This window comes from Cyanistes caeruleus, chromosome 9 (genome assembly GCF_971803275.1).
Source record: "Cyanistes caeruleus chromosome 9, bCyaCae1.hap1.1, whole genome shotgun sequence".
NCBI lineage: Eukaryota > Metazoa > Chordata > Aves > Passeriformes > Paridae > Cyanistes > Cyanistes caeruleus.
In genome coordinates, this window is record NC_141709.1 from 29,739,981 (window position 1) to 29,760,968 (window position 20,988).

The following is a 20,988-nucleotide window of genomic DNA, read 5'->3' on the forward strand; positions in this document are numbered from 1 at the left end:
ACTCTATCTGAAGTTTGGTGAACCTTTGCACTAATCACTGCCAGGTGCCTCTGGCTACGTTTCTGGAATGCAAGGAATCTTTTCCTTCTCTCCCTCTTTCTTCCTTTCTCCTTAGCCACCCCCCCGCCCCGATATATAATAAATTCTTCCCCACAGATCACCTTGCTGGGCATCATTGCATTTCTTATCTTTTCCTAGAAACAATGAGCACCCAAGTCCTGGGGCTGTGACTCCAAGGTACAACAAGGTACTCCAATGTACAATACCCTGTCTCTGGTTTTCCCACCAGCATGGCCAGAGGCTCTGTCCCTGCTCTGCTGCAGCTGCAGCCTGTGACACACCTGTGTGTGACATCCTGAAAGTAGTGCCAAGGCAGTGACTGCCTTTTTCTGGCTTTTAGACAGCTACAAAACACTAATTTTTACTCAAAATGCCACCCTGGATTAGCTGGATCCAGTTCTGCACCTTCACTCACTCACACTCTGAGCCAAGTCCACAAGTGCAGGAGCTGCTCAGCTCTAAGGAGTAAGCGGGGCTTCATAAATATTATGGAGAACATTATTCACAGGAACTTTCATGTGACTGGAGAGACACAGGTCATTTAGTTGCTTCAGAGTATTCCTAGTGATATCAGTAACAGTGAGAAGAAAGCAATTTAATGTTCAGAATCATAAAGGAGCCCTTAGAGTCCTCTTCTGGTACACTCAGGGGTTTTCTGTGTGGGCCTGCTCTTGGGCCCAGAGGGGCTTCCTGAAATCCTGAAATACTCCCTGTCTGCTCTAGCAAACACATGTGCAAGTCTGAGTGGGGCACAGAACATAACTCAGTGTTTGTCATGCATTTCATCATCTACACAAGCTCACAAAACACACAAACACACTTACTCTGTGTCAAATGAGTATCTCCAATTGTTCTGACCTGAGATGTGCAATTTCCGCAGAGCAGTTCCTCATAGGGATCATCACTGGAACTGTGCCACTCCAAATGATGTTTGTATTTATAAGGGTTTGTTTAATAACCTCTGAAATTAAGCTGATGAATCGCTACAGTGGAAGTCACTACGCATGAGGGAGATTTGAAAAATTATTCTTGCTTACAATCTAGCAAAAAAAAGGTATTTTGGAGTGAAATAAAAGCCTTATTAATATGGTCAAAGAAATATCAAAACTTATTTAAATAAAGAGCAGTGCCTTAGGTTCAAGTGATTGCCAGGAAGTCAATTACAAAAACATGTAATCAAACAGAGTCTGTCTACTCCAGATTGTGTGGCATGTGCTGCATGCTTGACTGATCTATCTTATTTCAGTCATTTAAGGTCATTACTCTCTGGCTAACAGGCAGCAAGATGCTTCCAGGTGGGTTCTGTACAGGTACTGATGTCTGCTGTCTTCAGCTTTGCTAGGTAGAACACAACACACTACACAATAGTGGGAGATGTGAAAACAGCTTCATTTTTTGTTACACCATTATAAACTCCTGTCTTTGGTGTATATGGTTTGCATCAAACTGCAGTGGTTTTGCTTAAAAAACAAAACAAAATTTGGGAAAAAAAGAGAAAAAACCACCTTTACAGATGTTAAGTGTAAATTTAACTACAGATAAATCCAGTAATGGCTAAAATCATTAATGTAATGCAGAGCTCTGGCTGAATCCATCTTAAATGCTTTCTGAGTTACTCTGACCATCTCCTTTAACCTCCCACCTTCTCCTGTAACTCTGATTTCTCACTCAGATTTCCTTACAGTGTCTCCTCTGGGCAGGCACCACAGCCCTTACTTCGAGAGGCTCTGGTAGAGGCTCTCAGGATCCTGAGTGTCAGTCCAGCCCTCTCAGAAACTCAAATGAAACATTTACCCACCTATTTCAGCTGATGGACAAACAGCATTTACCCCAGGATGCAGCACCAGGTTATCCTTAGGCATGTAACTGTTGAAGTAAGCCTATGCTAATGCTAATTTTGCTTAAAGAGGAGGTGAGGGGGGGAACCTGTATAAGCCTATCTGGACATGATTATGAATGAATTCTGATCACATTTTCTACAACGAGATAAATGACTTGGGATTTGAAAGCAGATGCTTTTAATTACTGATTTTCTTTGTTTCGTGGGGCTCAGTGCCGCACCTGTACATTGTTCTTTCTGGACAGATGTACTGATGCCCCTTTTGCGTGCTCAGATCCATAACACTGAGATAAATTATGAAGGGTTCTTGGCTTCCTCCATTGAAAATGTTTTCAGCTGTCAGAGATATCTGTTTCTTGTTACTGGTTTTAGTGCTTTTGAAGGGAAGACTAAACCACTGACTTGTGTATTCTGTTATAAATGAAGAGTATTCTCCACTGGAATCCACAGAGAATGAGGGATGGATCTCCTTGGTCTGTCAGGAAGTCTGTGCAGGTATTTAGTTCTCCAAAGCACTTCTAGAGAGTTAAAGTTTCTTTCCTACAAAGATCCTAATAGCATATCAGTTCCTAGTCCACTGAATTATATGAGCTCCTAAACTTAAATGAAAAGATTAATCAATAAACAAGATTAATAAGAATCAGACGTAAGTGGCTAAGACACCTAATTGTCTCCTAAAGTAACGAGAATTAGGAGCACAAATGTGTTTTCCTACCTGGCCTGGATCCTGGCAGCTCAAAGAGACAGCACAGGAAAGAATCTCCCCCATATAACTGACAAGATTTTACCCTGTGTGTTTAGTTTCAAGCTTAAAAATATAAGGGATTTCAAATCTGGTGTACCCTGGCTGAGCAGAAGGGAGGCTCTGTGTACCTCATGTTACTTGATGTAAAAAGAAGTGAAGGACTAAGTTTTTAACAGAGAACTCTTTACACTGAAGTATTCCTGTGGTATTTGAAATAACAGGTGCTAAGAAGCAAGCAAACAAAAACTCTGATGTTTAAGCGCCCTGATTAAAATGTCTCTTTTCACTTGATAGTTCTTAAATCCCATTTCTTGTGATTTTCTGGGGGGGTCAGTGTCACTTCAGGGGGGTCTGGCCCCTGGTTTGAGCTGGCTGCAGTTGGCTGGGGAGAAGTCCAGGCAAAGGGAGTTGTGTGAGCCCTTCCCTCTCACCTTGCTTAGAGCTAATCCTTTATATTAAAGGCTCACCAGATTTGGCTCAGAGTCCTCATTAATCACCACCTCTGCACATCACAGATGCCTTAATCCCACTACTTCTTCATTTACTGGTGTGTTTACAGAGCAGAAATGACCTAAATTACCACAGGAATATTAAAAAATGGTTTCACTTTCCTTTCCCTTGGAGACACATCACCCTCCCAATCAAGCCATTATTTGTCAGTGCCCCAGCTCCTGCTGGGAACAGAAGCGCTGTTTGTCACAGCAGCACAAGTGACAGAGAGCCTCAGTCACACACACAGGGATCATGTTCAGGTCCTACAAAGTGACCTTGTTGGGCCATTGCACTAAATTGGTGCAAATCCCAAACTTGGTGCCACCACTCAAACTCACTTAACTTCAGTCAGATCAGTTTCATTAAAGCTGATAATTTATCACACTGAATATTCTAAATTGCAATTTACACAGATAGTCTACAAATGAAACTAAGTACATTTTTAGATGACTTAGATAATAACAGCTAAAAAAATAGTAGAAAGGAAGCCAAATGCAACATTCACCCAAGATTTAATACTAAAAGCTGTTTTTTCTGTCCACACTCTGCTACAAACCAAAACAGGCTATTTTTGCAATGGGCAAAATGAAACCCAGTTTGACATTATACATGGCAAATGCTACAAGAAATGCTAAAATAAACCTTTGCTACCTGAAATAAAATATAAATATACATTTTAACCTGGATCATGCCAAGCCCACTTTCTGCATGCTGAAGTATTTCTCAGCCAACCACTTTTAGCTAAATTAATATCAATATAAGTAGATTTTTTAAGTGTAGCATACACTTCATTCCAGAATTTGAAAAAATGTGCTCCATGTTGAATAAAGCCAGTATAAATACATTTGGTAATGAGGTCAGATTTTGTTAGAACATTTTCAAGTGAATTAGATAATTTTGTCAAACTATTTAAATGTCTCAGCAAACCATTTGGGAAAATTGACTGCTGCACTTGGTATTGACTTTGGCAAAAGACAGTGTAACATAGGGCTTTTTTGTTAAAAAAAAAGAAGAAAAAGCCTTTAAATCAAATTCTGAGTCTCATGTCAAACTTGAGTAGACTATTTGTACTCTGCCTCATGTAATTTTTGGCATCTTGCACATTTGATGACTCAGTAATTAGATTTCTTGATAGTAATCACTTGGTTCCTGCCACATGCACGATGTGATCCAGCCTTGTCATGGTCCCGATCCACAGAGCGGGAATTCTCTGTGTCTGCTCACACCCGAATGCTGAGACAGCTGAGAAACGAGGCCAGAGCAGCCCCTGTGTGTGCCAGAGCTGCAGCAGTGCCCAGGGAGGGAACACTGGGAGGGGTTCCCTTCCCACTGCAAACCTCGTGTACGTTCCAGGAGGGGTGGCACTGCCCCGAGCTGGCCAGGGGGAACAGCCCTGGAATCCAGGGCTCCAAGCATGAGAGTGTTACGTGATTTTGCCCAGTTGAGTGGATGGGTGCTTTAAACAAAACTCTGCTAAATGAAACTCAAGGACTATTAATTAGTTCAAACAAAGTTTCTGCACTTGCAATTAAGATGTCAGGTACAGACTGCATTTCAGCAGTCATGAATAATGTATAAATGAATAAAGCATTATATACAGCAGAAGGATCTTGGACTGGGAATGACAATGCTGAATGAAGATTATTTTGAGTTTAGAAAATGGTATTTGAGATGCTGAAAAATTCCAAGTAACTATGTCATGCAACTGGATGCCCTGTTTTAAAATAACTATTCAGAAATACATTCCAGTCTCCATTCCCTGATGTTTGGCTCATGGTTATCTGTTATCTAACTCCCACATTTTGTCATAGGATATTTGGGCAAAGACTTTACTTAGGTACACGAGCAGTGAGATAAGAAATCAGCACTGCTGTCTCCAAGAAAGAATCTGCACTGCTCTAAAGCTGGAATTGGCAGAGACAATTCTGACGGAAACTCTGGTGTGTCTGCAGCAGCTGAGTGAGAGGCTCAGCCCACTGACCATGGTGCTCCTGCTGGAAGTGCTGTGCTCTGGAATGGAGACACCAGGAATGAGAATTCATCTGGGAGCTTCCAGACACTCAAACTGGAAACTTGTCTGCTGCCCTCACCATGGTCAGGCCTTTGCTTTCATTTCTTATTAGAAGCACCAGAACACAAAGTGCCTTAGAAACAAATCCACCTTCCTGACAGCTTGCTAAATCCTTCCCAGAGTATATCCTTACTTTATTTCATTCTTGATTTTTTGCCTCAACTCCCCTAGGAATCACCTCCAAGAGGAAACAGCTGAGCAGCACACTGGGAGCAGACAGAGGGAGGGATCCCACTCCAACAGGCTCAGGTCATTCTCTAGGGAAAAAACAGCTCATGGATGACCTTCACTTTGGAATGTCTGTCTCCATTCCTCTGATTTGCTCTACTGCCTTCTCTGCTACAGAAAACTTCCTATTTATCCGGAGTAATTTCCAGTGCCTCCTGCTGGCCACGACTCTGCCATGGGAATGAGTGTGCCAACAGGAGATACAAGGTCGGGAATGGGGCAGGGCAGGGAAGGGCTGGCACAGGCATTTTATGGGACAAGGACAGGATAAGTCCATCCATCATCCTGGGAGGGGGACACTGCTGCCCGCTACCGGCCGAGGTCAGAAGAGAAAGCTGAAGGAGCAGAGGGTACAGAAGCTCAGATTGCTGCAGAATTCCTTCCCCAATTAGGAAAATAAGGACTAATTTGCTCTTAATTTAATTTCCTCAATCAGATCGTTCTCCAATCACCCCAAGTGTAAATTTCCATATTGTACCTCTTCCATGCCACACACACTCTGCCTTCTGCCCTTTGCTTAAAATCTTTCTGGGCTTCCCTTGCCCCCATATGAAAAAAGGGAAAGGTCAATCACTGGATTAGGATGGGAAAATTCTACATTTAATTACTATGTTTGCTAAAGGACATCAACATGTTCCTTAGGAAAGAAAATCCTTTAATCTCTCTGTATATTAAATTCCCATCAGTAAAGCCAAATCAGAGTCTTTTCTCCATCCAAAGTGCTGGGTAGTAAAACTGTAAGTATGAAGTTGAATTTGCATGAGGCCAGGCACCAAAAAATATCTGAGTAAAAAGGTTAGAGCAGAGTTTTGTGGCTTGCAGAGATTCTTTACTGTTGAGAAGATGTTACGAGAGCCTCGAGCAAACGGTGCTTTAGAAGTATCACACCCTGTAGCCACGGAATCGTATCTGTGCTGTAGCAGTGCAATCCACACAGTCAGTGGGATTCAACACTTTCCCTGATTGGGATCTGGCTGGGTACAGCCTGCTGCTGAGGGGTGCATTGCACAAAACCTTATCAGAGAGCAAGGAAGTGAGAAAGCCCATGGCTCTGACACTGAGAGAGTCTTACTAGGGCAAACACAGCCTGATTCCTGAGTGAGTCATAGTTCGGGTTGTACCCTTTGAGAGGTTTCTCACATTAGCTGTGCAAAGTTCTCTGTGCTCATCCAAACCTATGAGAAGTCATCTAGCAAGAATTAAAAAACAAAATTAAAATCTAAATGTAACTGCATGCTAGGAAGAAAAAAAATCCCATTGTGTTTTGTCAAAGACAAGGACAAGGCCCTGAACAACCTGATAATGATGTCCAAGTTTGCCCTGCTTTGCACAGAGCATGGATGACATGACCTTCTGAGGTCCCTTGAAAACTAAATTATTCCATGAGTCTAAAACAAACAAAATTGCTTCGTTTGGGCCAGTGTTTTCTTTTGAACACCATCCATGCAAAGTAAAATAAACAATTCATCATCCATTATCATGCCAGACACGGGCCCAGCACGTTTCACATCACACACGTACCCGTCCCTGGCACTCTCCAGCGGCGACTGGTGGTGATGTGGGCTGGCCAGGGCAGAGTCGAGGGGAAGGTGCCTTGAAGGAATGTCATGAGGAGGCGGCAGCACAGCTGGGGAGGGGCCGTTGTGGTTGGTGCTGGATCCACTGTACATGCCTGGGAACACACAGCAGTTGGCAAAACAAAATAAGCAAGGAAGCATCAGTGAGACCTGTGGAGCCTCCAACTCCTTCCCTATCCCCCACCTGACCCTGAGCCCCTGTGTGTCAGTGAATACCCCTGGGCCTGAGCAGCACTCAGAGCTGTGCCATGGTACTTTGACATGTGAGTGTCTCCTCTCTGACCCTCCCAGGTGCTCCAGGTGTTCCTGGACTCTACAGAACTGTAGAACCCTCCTGACAGCCACGAGGGCTTGGTGAGACTCCCAGCCTGCCTTTCCCACAGCTGTGAGAGAGAACCTGCAGAGCTCAGGGGATGGAGCTCACACAGCAAAACAGACCATGGTACCCCAGGGTTTTGCTGTTAATTTCAAATTCTCTGATTTGACTTTCCATTACTAAGCTACATCCCAAACCATTTACAAACATCACACATTGATACAAATGAAACCCCAAAAAATTAAACACAAAGAGAAACAAGGAGAATTTTAATGAGATCATGAAAACAGGTTCACTAGTGCAGAATTACTGAAGGAGTGTGGATGTACCATTTTTGGGGACTCTTCTCTACCATGGCAACAAGGCACCAACAGCCAAGTCCTATGTGTTCTCAAACACACCTGGTGTTGAGGAAGCTTTGTCTGGGGCTCTTGGATGAAGATGTTGGAATTAGATTTTTTTCTCCCTTCCTGAAGAGGGACCATGCACCAAGACAGGAACTGCCTGGGCTCAGGGCCCTCGTGCCAACTTTTGGTGCGAAGGCTGCACTGAGGGAAGGTCTCTGTGGTGACAGACAGCATGGGAGTGCAACTATGGAGCATGCAAATGCCACCTTATGGCAGGGGAAAAGGGCTCCTCTTCAAGTTTTGCCCACAACACATCTGCCACAGTTCTGTCTCACCCTCCCAGGAAATGTGCACATGGATAAGATCCAGAACTGCCACTCACACAGTGACCTGAAGGCTGTGAGCAGCAAGTGAGGTCTCCCAGCCCCCACAGTGCCCAGCTCTAGAACCTGAGACCCCACACTCCCTCTGGGGCCTTTCTTTGCCATCTCTCCTCCTGTACCATTCATCTGTTCTTTCCCACTCAGTGTGTGCAGAGCTGCACATCCAGGACAGAGCCATGTGCCAGCTGTGCTCTGCCCTGTCCTGTGTCCCTGGCAGGGCTCTGGACTGCACCCCTCCCAAAGCCTCCCAGTGACACAGAACAAGCAGAAGGCAACACGAAAATCCAGAGCTGTGGGGAATGTGTGACACCCTTGGGGTGGGAGAAGCAACATCTGAATGTCAGCATCTGTTTCTGTGTGTGACTGAAGAGCAGAACCACTGAGGCAAGATTCCAGCCACCTTTGTCAGGGGCTTCAGATGAGTCAAAAACCCCTCATGAACAATGAGTCCTCAGCTGCTGACAGATCTAAAGCAACAAAACTGAACCACATCATCTCTGTCTCCAGCTAGACAGAACATTTGTCAACCAGCCAGTGAAAACAACTTGCTTTCTGCACTGCACACCAGACAGAAGGGGCTTTAAGAAGTCAGATGTTCCCAGGTGATGCAAGGATTTATTTGTCAAAGCCTCTCTGGTAACAGTAAGTCAGTAGCAAGGATGCTGCATTGTGGAAATGCTTTTCCACTGGTGGCTTCAGTCCATTTCTAATACAACAGTTTCCACTTCCCTCAGATCCTCACTGTTAATACATTAGTTGTCAGGCTTGAAAGATGAGCCAAATTTGACCTCGACTGTTCAGTGTCATTTTGCACTTCAGCTCTATTTCCCACACCACTAGTTTAGGTATATTGAAAGCACAGCCTGGAGGGAACTGCAGAACCTAAACCAAGCTGTTCATGCTCTAAGGCTCCCACACTGCTGGCCCTAACTTGTGCAAAATGCTCAAAAGCCCTCAAAAAAAGTCATCTTAGCAGTGTGGTGGCCAGGAAACACTTTATGTTTTATCTTTCAATCCCACCCGTGAACAGTTCATGGATGCTTCGGATGTCTCTCTCCTGGCCTGTTCCTTGAGGTGATGAGAATTACAGAGTAGTTGAGTACCTACAATCACCATAACCCTCTAGAGGAAAGAAAATATTTAAAATACTACCCCACAACCACTTAAAGTAAATATTAAAAAAACCACCCTACAACTCAGGGGCAGCAGCCAAGTCCCACATGATCCCTGCACTCAAACCCATCACAACAGAAACCCGAAAGAAACCAGAATCCCTTTCACCCCCAGTTTCTGCCACCCCCAACCCCTCTGCAGAGGAGTTTACCCCTCTGTGGAACTGCTGGGGTGGGCACCCAGTGCCCACTGCTGGGCTTGGAAGAGTTTCTAGCTGGGTTTCTCCCAGATCTGATCTCCCAGAACCCAGATTTGACTCAGGGAAAAGGTCCCTGTGACCCGAGGCTCGTAGGGTTTGTCATCAGTGAGTTCTCCTCTCCCTCCCTCTCAGTGCAGCTCCACTCATGAGTCTGGCACGTGGTGTCCCCACATCCCCCAAACCATCCACACCACACCCTCTGCTGCCTCACCCCAGCTCCCTCCCATGGACAAAAAAGTCAAGGGGGGAAGAGCAGTTGCTAATCCAGTCTCAGTATAATTTTCAGTACTTTCAGAATTTCCTTCCTTTTACAGTTTTTTTCCCATTTTTTTCAGCACTGAGCACTAATATTCTGTGTACCTGAAATCCCACAGAAGCCCCTGGAGCTGTGAATGACTCCTGCAAGTGCAGCCCACGCCAGGCCTGTGCACCTTGGGCCTCTTCACACATTGACCATCTCAGCTTGTAAACAGAAGTCATCAATCAGTACTTTAAATGGCTTGGCCTTTCACCTTAACATCTGTGGCCAAAACAGTGCTCTGAGCATCTGTGACCAGCAGCCTTTTCCCCCTCAGCTTTATGCTGAGAGCAGTCAAACAATAATAAAACCCAGAGAAAACGCCTGAGTGGGACCAGAGTGATAGAAACTCTTGTCCACAGGCAGAGTTAAATGTGTGCAGCCATGAAGCATCTTAGTTATGAGGAGGGAAAAAGGAGGAAGACCTCAGCAAACAATGGGTTCCTCTGACTGCAGAAACATTCCTCTGCTCACTGTCTTACCTGCTTTGAAGTTAGACACAAGGGATGGGGCCTTTTTTAATATTTTGGTTTTTTCTGTGATGGGCTTTCATCCCTGACATATTTAAAATGTGCTTTACTTGGAAAAAGACAAAACTGAAATTCTCCAGGAATCCAAGTGATCCCTAAAGCCCAGAGCTCTGCACATTAATAATGTGGTTTCTTTGAAAAAAACAACACAAAAACCAAACTCCAAAACCCAAACCATGAATGTTTTCATATTTCATATTTCAAGTGGAATATGAGGACATCATACATTGTATTTATCCATGTATAGCCTATATATACAGTGTTATAGCTGATTTCTCAAAAAATATTATCTCAGCCTTTGGAAGAGCAAAGTGCATTCACTGCAGACTATAGGTGGCAGCAGGAATGTCCTTATGCTTTAATTCTGTAAGGATCAGCACTTTGGTTTATATGCCCTAAATTATGACAGAGGAACAGTTTTGCCTGTGGACTGTACTGCTCGTAAGATGAAGCAACTTCTGTTTCACTGCAAAACAGTCTTTCAAATCTTGATTTATTTTTCCCTGGCACTTGTTCATGCTGTGCATTGATGGGGTCTCATATGGAGCGACCTGATGGAAGTATCAGGGAAGATTTACAGTTTTTTTACAACATCCTGGTGATGGATTGATATAATCAGCACAGAAATCATATCGGACAAAGCCAGAGTTACAGACAGATAAAACCCTTCATTTCACAAGAGATTCTCTGAAATGACACTGAGAGGTTAGGGATGGTCTGTTTATCTGTGAGCTAATAACTCTTTTCCTGTTTTATTGTTGTCACTTGAAATCTGAGACTGTTTCTGAGGTTCTGAAGTGCAGCCTGTTCTGAGGAAAATGCCACTGCTCTTCCCTGCCCTGCCTGGAAGGGGGAGGCCAGGCCATGCTCCAGCTACACGGGGCTGTCAAGGGGACAGCACAGGCCACATGCTGCCCTCACAGACCTTATTCAATGCAGGTGGCATAGGCAGAGACTGGAAATAAACCCCAAATCCCTCCAGCTTTCTCCAGTTTTCAAGGAGCCACATGTAAGCCCAGAGTGCAGATTGATTCCCAGTGAAAGCACATCACAATGATGGGGTATTTCCCTTTCTACTCCGTTCTGTTCACCAGTTACATTCCAACATTTTAATGCAACTTGAACTAGAAAAGAGGATAGGAGATGTCAGGAAAAATGATTTTTTGTTTTGAAGATTTGGAGTAACCAAAACAAGTAGGAGATTCTTGAGAAGGCAGGTTACAATTACACTGCTGGCCTTTGGGAGTGCCTCTCTCTGCTGCCTGAACACAGAACCTCAAAATGTACATCCCTGATTCAGGATCCTCTGCTGGGGTTCAAAGACTGTGACTCTAGATCTTATTTCCCACAGAAGGGAATGGAAGCCTCTTTTTCTCTTCCTATAAAATGTATACAAAAGTCTAAGGTCCCTGAAAATGGCCAACTCTTGTTCAAGCCACAAGAGCAAAAGCAAATATAGAAAGAAAGAGGAAATAATGGAAAATATTACCAGAAGGAGGTTTGGCATTTCAAATTCAAGTTCTCTCCCCACTCATGTATCACCTTATTTTTTGTTATGATCCAAAGTGCATCATAACACTCAGCCTCATCAGCTTTCCTGCAGTTCCTGAAGGAAGCCCTGGTGCTGGGAGCATGTGCCAGAGCATCCGCCTGGACTTAGCACAGCTCCTGCACCTGCACTCTGCCCAGGCCAAGGCTCACTTTGAAAGGAGAACAAATGGATGGAGACAGATTCTCAGCAGGGCTGCTGCCCTCTTCACATGAAATTAACAGGTGCTATTTCTCTGAGTTATTCTGAAAAACCAAAAAAAGCAAGGCCTAAGTGAACAACTCACAGTTATTTCATTTTATTTGTTGGTCTGGAGTTTTTATCACCTTCCACAGTGACAAATCTTTTCTGGTTTAAACCCTCTGTTATATGACATATTTAGCACCACACTTACTAGAAGTATTCTTACCTGTAATTAAATCATGAGGACCTACAGATCTGCCACACTTCCCATCCAGGATGTGCTGTGAGGATGTGTGGAGCTGTTGGATAGCTAAGCATTCACTGAGTACATCTTGCTCAATATCAGTACAGGACTTTAGCTACAAGAGGAGGATAAAAGAAACATTGTGTTACATAGTAAAACAAATTTAGTTATAATTAACTTCATATATCTTCTTAAAGATTATATATGGAAGGAAGAAATGCCATTCTTAGGATGTGTGTAGTACTTTTAATTAGTGATAACTTTGGTTTTCTGAAGTGCACAAGTTAAGTGTGCTAATCTTACATCAACAACCAGTTTGCTTCAGAAAATAATGTACCCTGTGTTACTTCAAACCTTCCTGAGTAATTGAACTGCACATTTTCAAGCTTTCTGTAGTTTCTTGAATTCTGTGGCAAAAGGTTTGCATCACCCTGTAACTGTGACACTTGGAAAGATATTTGATAGGGAAAGAAAAGGGTTTGTGCTTATCAGATTAGAACTGGCAGAGCGAGGCGCTGTCGGTGATGTGGAAGAGGTACCACCCACGTGTCAGCTGTGCTCCATGGAAATTAAAGCTCTGGCAAAAGGGTCTGAAGCGAACTCTTGAAAACCACAATGTCGATCATATTAAAAACAGCAGGAGAGGAGAATTAAGAAAGAAAAGCATTTCTAATTCTCTTTCAAACATGCTGATGCTGCCAAGCTTTTGTCATAACAGAGTGCTCACATTACACAAACAGCCATCATATTCTACAGCCATTAATAGTTATTGTCCTTATGGGTACAGCCTCACATACCCATCTCCCCTGGACTTGGGTATTCTAAATAAAGGGCCCAAGAAAACCCTCTCAGAATTCTGCTCTACAACCATTTGTGGGTTCGAGATAAACATCTGACATTTGGATCACAAAGTGCATCTGCAGCCAATTAAACTACTACTAAATTAACAGCTAACTTTCTCCTGTTTTGTTCCTGTAAAGCCTTTCAGAACAACCAAGTATCACCACTGCACTAATCCTCTAAGCTATGAACTAAGTGCTCAGGATTCCTTTGATACAAGTCTAAGCTCAGGCATTTTGTTTTGTATCAGAGATGGCACATTTTGGTAGCATATCTCAAGCAAGACATGTTGGCAGAACAGCTTGTTAATTTTTCTTTCTTGGCTAGGTCGTTTCCACTCAGAGCTCTTGGGAAGCTGATACCAATGGACAACTGTCTTTGCTGAGTTAGAACTCACAAGCAAGTGAGTATAAACAGTCCTTGGCCTTTTCTCCTAAACCTGAAATCCAAAGTAGGCTGTTCAGTAACACTGGCATTTACTTAGTTGTGAAAGTGTTGGGGTTTTTTAATACATTTAAGTGAAATACTTAAGGGAGGTTCTTGTTTTTTTATCAGCCAGATTTGCTTTGGTCTTTTTTAAGAGAGCCTGACCAAAAAACACTTAAAATCTGCTGCTTTTTCAGGTGCCTTTTAGTTTGAGGAAAAGAAGGATCAAGTATTCATAAAGTTATCATGGATAAATGAGACAGGAAATCTGAAGATGATTTCAAACCACTGGAGGAGTGCAGATTTAGACTGGTCTACCAAATAAGGTGTGGGAGGCAAGTTACTAACATTATTTTAAGATAGATTTGGTAAGTCTATATGAGGTTGTGTTCATGCACACAGGAAAACTCCTCAGGGCAGGAGATTAAGTGATATGAAACCCTGGATATTGATGTCTTGGTGCATCCAAGCAGCCTGAGTTTGCAGCTGGTGCTAACAATTTTTCCTGGATAGATTCTGTGCTTCAGGCCTCCTGCTGCTGATGCAGGAAGAACTTTGTGCCCTTCAATGCAAAGTTTGGATTTGGGGTTTTTTTTTCCACCTTTCTCTGTAGAAATGGAATGAGGCCTCAGGAGGTGACAAGGCGCAACAGTGGGGACTGTCCCTAGGTGTAAAGGATAGTGACATGTTAATGCATTCAGCTCAGTACACAGAGCTGAACAAATGACACCCAGGTTTGCTGTTAGGAAATAATTCCCTCCTTGTTTCTCTGAAGTATGCCAGAAACCACAGGAAGGAAAAGTGGGGAAGTTATCTTCTTTGGAATAGGAAGCACAGTTGCTTTCCACAATCTGATGGGAATTTAATATAAGAAACCTTCCTGTTGCAAAGATCTTGCAATTGCAGAAGACTCTGGTGCCACAGTCACTCTCTCCCTGTGCTCAGTTACTGCTATGGCCTTCTGACTCTTACTCTCATTACACAGAATTAATTACATAAAATTAATCAATTACTGTTACGCCATTCTGACTCTTATTCTCAGTACACAGAATCAATTGCATAGAATTAATCAATTATTGCCATGGCACTCTTATTATGAGCAAAAGGTTAATCTAGGAAAGTGTTGGGAAACTACAAGGCCTGGTAATACAAAATTGGGATGGAAAACTAGGTGGTGGCCAGGCTAAATAAAACTTTTGGCTAGAGCTGATATGTGCAAAGACTTGATGCCATGGACACCTGGATGGTGCTGAGCACGTGTGTCTCCCAGGCACAAAGCTCACCATGCAATGAGTGATCCCTGAGTATCTGACACAGCGTGCAGAGCTCTGGTCACTGATGTGCTGGGAACTGCTACTCACACTGCACACATCTGGCAGAGAGAAGGGCTACAGGCAGAATTAGGGGGCACAGCTGTCCTGGGAAAGGAACTCTACGTTCAAACTCCTGAAAACTCTACAAGAGGAGCAGCGGGAGGGAAAGGGGCATGGCTGACACAAGGACATCTATTCCAAGTCCTTTTTCCTATATTTCCATTGTACCCTGGCTTCGTTTCATTTGTGTTTGAGATGATCTGCTAACATGTACTTTAGTAAATACCATCAGCTAGTGCTGATTGCAGAGGCTCAATGCATGGACATTTTATGTGAATGACAGCACAATTTGGGCTTGGGTATGAAAGATGAAAAGGAAAAGAAATGCTTGGAAAGAAAGTGGGGGGCAAACTGAAATTAGAGGGTGGCAGCCTTTGGAAGTACAAATAAGGTGATCTGGTTAACAACAGTGATTAAAAACCAGGAAAATCAGCTCCATTTAAATGGTCTTCTGTGATATTGTAGAAAAATGATCTGAAAATATATGAATTCAGGGTAGATGAAAAATGACTGCATTGAGGAGCTCTGGGGATGTGTCACTCCTCGCCTGCTCTTACCTTCTTACGCACCTGCTGCTCTTTGGCCGAGTGAGCCTTGACATGCTTGCGCAGGGAGCTGGGGTCGGTGTAGCGCTTGGAGCAGCCGGGAATCTGGCAGGCGTAGGGCTTCTGGGAAGGGAGCAAAGGGACAGATGTCACACCCCTCTGCCTGCCCCAGCCAGCACAGGGAGCGCTGCAGGACGGGCACACAGTGCTGAGCCTGAGCTCTTCCCTCCCTTTGCTTGGGCCACGTTTGCTCTGTCTTCTCTGAGCTCACAAACCAGGCACGATGCAAACACAGGTGATTCTGCACTGGCACACTGGATATGGTTTACTGGGCTGAGCTAAATGCTAGTGAGGTGGAACTGAATGGTTTTTGAGAGTGTTTCTTTATTCCCTAGCCTTTACAGCAACCAAAATTGTCATGGGATCACCCAGGATAATTATAAAGACAAACATTCTGGTTTTGAGTTCTGATTTACATAAATTTTACAAGGATTGCTGGGCACTGGTGAGACCCCACCTCGAATCCTGGGTGAAGTTTTGGGCCCCTCGTGACAAGTAAAGCATTGAGGAGCATGTCCAGAGAAGTGAAATGGAGTTGGGGAAGAATCTGGAGAACAAGGAGTGGCTGAGGAGGCTGGGGTGGCTTTGCCTGCAGAAAAGGAGGCTGAGAGGGGACCTTCCCAGTAACTGAAATCCTCACTGAATTCTTCTTGTGGCTCTGACTATTCCCAACAAATGGAACACTATCTCTGGGTTACAGAACAAACTCCAAATGAAGTGCAATTGCCAAAATGAGCAAAGGAATTTTTTATTATGTAATCACTGCCTTAAGTGCCAGCAAAATAGTGCTGCATGGCACAGCTCACAAAGCTTTCAAGTTGAATGGAACATTACTTTGCCCTCTGTTTTCTTGCCTCATCTATCAACATTACCTCACCCTTCTCACTAGGACTAGCAAATCCTTTTGGTGTCTTCTCAAAGGCAGAAAACTGGTTTGCCATGACCTCAATGTCACATTCTTTAATCTCTTTGGTTTCAGAAGGAGGATGCACAGAAGGGAAAAAAATCCCACCAGTTTTAGGAGAAGTGACTGTGAGGTCCTTTAAACCCAGTTGCTCTGCTCCTGGAGGAGTGCTGATGTGCCCTTTTTATCACAAGGACAGACAGGTTCCCTTTGTTCTGCTCCTGCCTCAGAGAAGGATCTACTTCCAGATGATTTAGTAGGGATTTGATCAAACTAGCATACAACAGTAAGTGAAATGATTTACAGATTCTCCTTTGGAGAAGATAAATGATGGAGTGACCTGCATTGAGAAGCTTTGAAACCAATTCCAAATGCATTCAGTAAGGAAAAAGCAGCCTATATAAACCCCCTTTCTTTGTAAGTACCTCCAGAGGATAAGTACTGCTGCTCTGTCCAGCCAGCAGGAAATTTCTGAAGGAATAATAGAATCATTCACCAATTCCTGACCTTACAGGCTAACACAGCACCTACCCAGAAAGTTACAGGGCAAAGGAGATTTATTGAGAGTGTCTGGAACACAGAGAACTGACACCTGAGGAAAAGCTATGGAAAACTTTAACAAATCCCTTGGCAGAAAAACTAGCAGAGTATTTTTCAAATCACTGATGTCATTCAAATTAGTGATAAAATCATTCAACTCAGTCATAGGGAAACTAGATGAGAATCTGACCACCCTTACAAAGGTTCATGGCTATTTGCTCTGACATTCCAGGCAGCTGTTTGATGCAGCAGCACCATCCTGTAGCTCTGCTATTTTTCACGTTCACATAAGCACACAATTCACTGAGCTTAAACCACAGGGCTTCAATTAAACCAGGTAAGTGGAACTCAGTCACTGTGTGCACGACCACAGAAACAGTTTTAGAGAATCTGCAATGGAATTGCACAGAGGATGTTTTTAGGTATTTAAGGAAGTTATTAGAAAATTATTACTGTACCTTTTTCCTGATTTATGAGCATTTCAGATAATAAAGACAGAGATAAAGGGAGAAGAGAAGAAAAGAAAATAGAAAGTTAAGACATTTGTCTTCAATATTGCATGGACAACACATTCAAAGAATTTGTGCTCATTTAAGTAACCATGTAAGTTCTCTCTTAAAACTAATAGATGACATTCAATTTGTGAGTTTGGCTAATAAAAATATATATCTACTAGATTCATGCAATTAAATTCAAAAACTGTATGAAATTTAGTATATCCACTTTCAAAAGAAATGCAAATTACAAATTCAAATATCTCAGGTTGACTTTCAAATAAATAAAACATTGTTATTGTAAGTGTGCTTCGGTTTGGAAAATGTGACTGCCTTGCTTCTCTTACTTGTTTGTTTTTGCAAGGCATAATGTACGTTAGACATTCCTTAATGCTGCAGAGTCTGAAATGTGTAACTGCTTAAAAAGTAAATATCAATTAAACTCAAAAGTTCTGCCCCATAAACACTTGGCCAAACTAAACCATATATTCACTTCTTTGAAAAAGACAAAGGAACAACTCTGCCTGTTATTCTTTACAAGCTTTTTGCTGAGGACATGACTGGTCTGCAAAGCTGTATCGTTGCTTTCTTTCCCCATGACCTGCTGGTTTCATTTCAGCAGAGCCCAAGACACTTGACAGGCTCCCATCTTCTCTGAGAGACAAGTGAGAAGAGCTGCAGTCAAGCCAAATCTACCAACTGTAAAGAATAAAAGAACTGTTTCTCACAGTTAATTCTGATGGAGGGTACTTAAACCAATTCCATAGAGTTAGAGACAAATTTATTTTCACTTTTGCAAAACTACTGTCCAAAACTGAGGTGCATTTACCTTCCACTGAGAGCTGTAAACAGCTTTTGCATTCACTCAGAACACTCACTGAAGGGCACAGGAAATGAGACAATGACACACATTTGGTGCAATAGCAGTGACTCAGCTTTCACTCAGCTGCACCTTATTGAGCTGCAGCCTCCTCTTACTGGAACAGGAACAATGGCAGAGTTTGCTGAGTAACTCACTCCTCAGAATGAGTAACACAAACTAATCGCCTCTGTGTGATCAAGACCTTTTCATTTCTCAAAGTACATACAGTTCAAACCAAATACACTTGCTCACAGCTGAGTTTTCTAAGACTCTCCTCATGAAAAGGCCAAGCTCCCCTGCAGTTGCAGAACCGATAGTGTAGCAGGAGCACTGGAAACCTCGGTGCAGCTCCCGGTATAAAATCAAGCTTACGGTATCCAGGTGTGTCCGCTGATGCTTCGCCCGGTCACTGGAGTTGCTGAAAGCTTTCTGGCAGCCAGGATGCTGACACAGGTATGGCTTCTCTCCAGTATGACTCCGGAGGTGAATCTTGAGGTTCTCAAGCCTAGAAAATGCCTTGTTGCACCCTTCAAACTGAAAAATGTCATAAAAAAAATCATTGTAAGGTTCTATTAAATAAATCACGTGCAGCCACAATGAGAACAGTGTAAGAACCAGGTTGGACATGCAATTAATCAACCAACATTCAAACATCTGTTGAAATCTATGGATGAAACACAACATACTGTGCTGTTCATTCAGTCTGTCACTGAAGACACGGTGTGCAGCTCAGTAATAATACAAGGGTTATAAACATCTCACACGTTCTGTCTGAACACTTGAAGACACAGTGTCAGAACAGAACATTTCAAGACAGAACAAGTGTTCTGAGGACTCCTCTGTGATGTTAACTGGCACTGTGGGCAATAACAATTAGCTGCTACAGACAGAGAGCAAGAGAAGCTGTCGGGTTAGAACCTGGTTTCAGGTGTCTGAAATATTATACACTGGAGCAGATGAGCATGGACTATTACAGGAAGACCTGATCCATTTGAAGATCAATCCAAAGCAACTCTGCTGTTATTCTGCACCCTTTTCTTTACTAGCTATATCATTCAGAGCTGTTGTCAGCATTTATACAATCAGTAACCTGATCAATTCTGACTTCTTAAGCACCATTTCATTAGGGAACTCAGCAATAAAATGCTGCATAGCCTTCATAAGTCACTGTTTCAAATTAAATCTGAATAAATAAGTAAAATTTCTAGTTACTAGGCCAAGGGAAGGGTGTTTTGCATTGCTCACTGCTAAGTTTCAGTGTTACAGACAACAGGCAGTGGAGGCACTCTCTGTAGGATTTGCTTTGGGAACTCTCCCAGGTGAGCACAAATATTGTGTGTACATATTCATGCACCTGCACACCCACAAAATGCACTCAGATACTTGCACATGTTCAAATACTTGCATGCAAATTCTTTGCCCACTCTGCATGTGTTGCTGTTTCATGGCACTGCACGTCTTCTTATGCCTCTTCACAGATAAAAACCTGGTTCCTCAAGGATTTGTGGTCTCAAGGAATATATTTGAGAAACATAACCCAAACCACCTTCCTATCAACACTAAGAGCAATTCTGAAATAGAGTAGGTGTATCATCACAGGATGGTTTGGGTTAGAAGGGACCTTAAGGGTCACCTAGTTTCAATCCCAGCTGTGGGCAAGGGACACCTTCCACTATCCCAGCCCTGTCCAACCTGGCTTTGAGCAAATCCAGGGATGGGGCAGCCACAAATTCTCTGAGCAACCTGTTCCAGCCAATGTTTCTAGAAGCCATAGCTTTTTCTATGACTCTTGCTCATAAACAGTGAAGTCCTGACTCTCACAAAATCAGCACATACTCTGTCACTTCCTTTTGCCGAGTCAAGATTTTGTTCAGCAGCTTTCCAGGAACCTGTGACTCCTCAGATGGCATCACAGAAATCACCAGCTTGCCAATCCTGTTTGTCACACACACCTCTTACACACACATCAGTGCATGCAAACTGCAGACTCGATTGTGGCACCCAGCAGTGCAGGGGGACAGATGGGAAGGGAGAGCAGCTGCACATGGAGGGGCATTGAAGGTGCTATGACCTGGAGGCATCTGATCTCCCAGGGCCTGCCAAAGGCAAATCACTGATGGAGAAAGGCCCACCACATTCTGCTCCTCCCAGTGTGATTTGTAAATACCTCAGCACAGAAACCAAAGTGATTCTCGAGCCAGCACTTCGTGTTGCAGGCTGTGCCCTGGCACTGGATGCAGATCAGCTCTGCACACTACAGGCAGAGGGGCTTCTGGCACTTCTCTGTCTCAGCCACTCACACATCAAAGGATCAATGTGGCCTTTACTGCCATAAATATTTTCATGCCCTGAGCAGTAACCTGTCTGAATAGCATACTGGGTATGTGTACAGACAACTATCTGACATGTATATATTTTTCATCTTTTCTCATCACAGCCATTGTGACAGATCCACAGAATCACCTGGAGACATGCAGTTTATAAGTTCAGAAGCTTTGTTTGGCCATGACTCACCTCTGAACACTTGAGTAAGGAGGCAGGGGGGGTCTAGAAGTGACCAAAGCCACCAAGGCTTCAAAACAAACTTTCTTCACAATCATCACTAAAAATCTGACAAAGATTCAGGATGGAGGAATTTGAAATGTGCAAAAATGCTGAAGTCTATGAAAAATAGAGCAGAGATCATCAAATTCATAGTTCTCATAGGAC

General features: G+C 43.3%; 1 protein-coding gene and 1 long non-coding RNA gene across 16 annotated transcripts in view; one reads left to right on the forward strand and one right to left on the reverse strand.

Annotated features, from left to right (window-relative positions):
• Nucleotides 1–20,988, reverse strand: part of GLIS1 (GLIS family zinc finger 1) — a 187,669-nt gene that overhangs the window by 14,579 nt on the left and 152,102 nt on the right. For 11 of the 15 annotated variants that reach the window (XM_023932390.2, XM_086842185.1, XM_086842189.1 and 8 more), the window contains 4 exons: nt 18,652–18,813; nt 15,432–15,542; nt 12,218–12,350; nt 6,958–7,108 (listed from right to left, as the gene is read on the reverse strand). In XM_023932390.2, the coding sequence (XP_023788158.2) occupies nt 6,958–7,108; nt 12,218–12,350; nt 15,432–15,542; nt 18,652–18,813 (557 nt within the window). The remainder of the gene's footprint in view (nt 1–6,957; nt 7,109–12,217; nt 12,351–15,431; nt 15,543–18,651; nt 18,814–20,988) is intronic. The other 4 variants (XM_086842190.1, XM_086842187.1, XM_086842186.1 and 1 more) reach the window with 1 other exon arrangement.
• LOC147651747 (uncharacterized) lies at nt 13,401–17,721 on the forward strand. The gene is made up of 2 exons (XR_015273914.1): nt 13,401–13,478; nt 13,699–17,721. It is a non-coding gene; the product is annotated as an uncharacterized LOC147651747 (long non-coding RNA).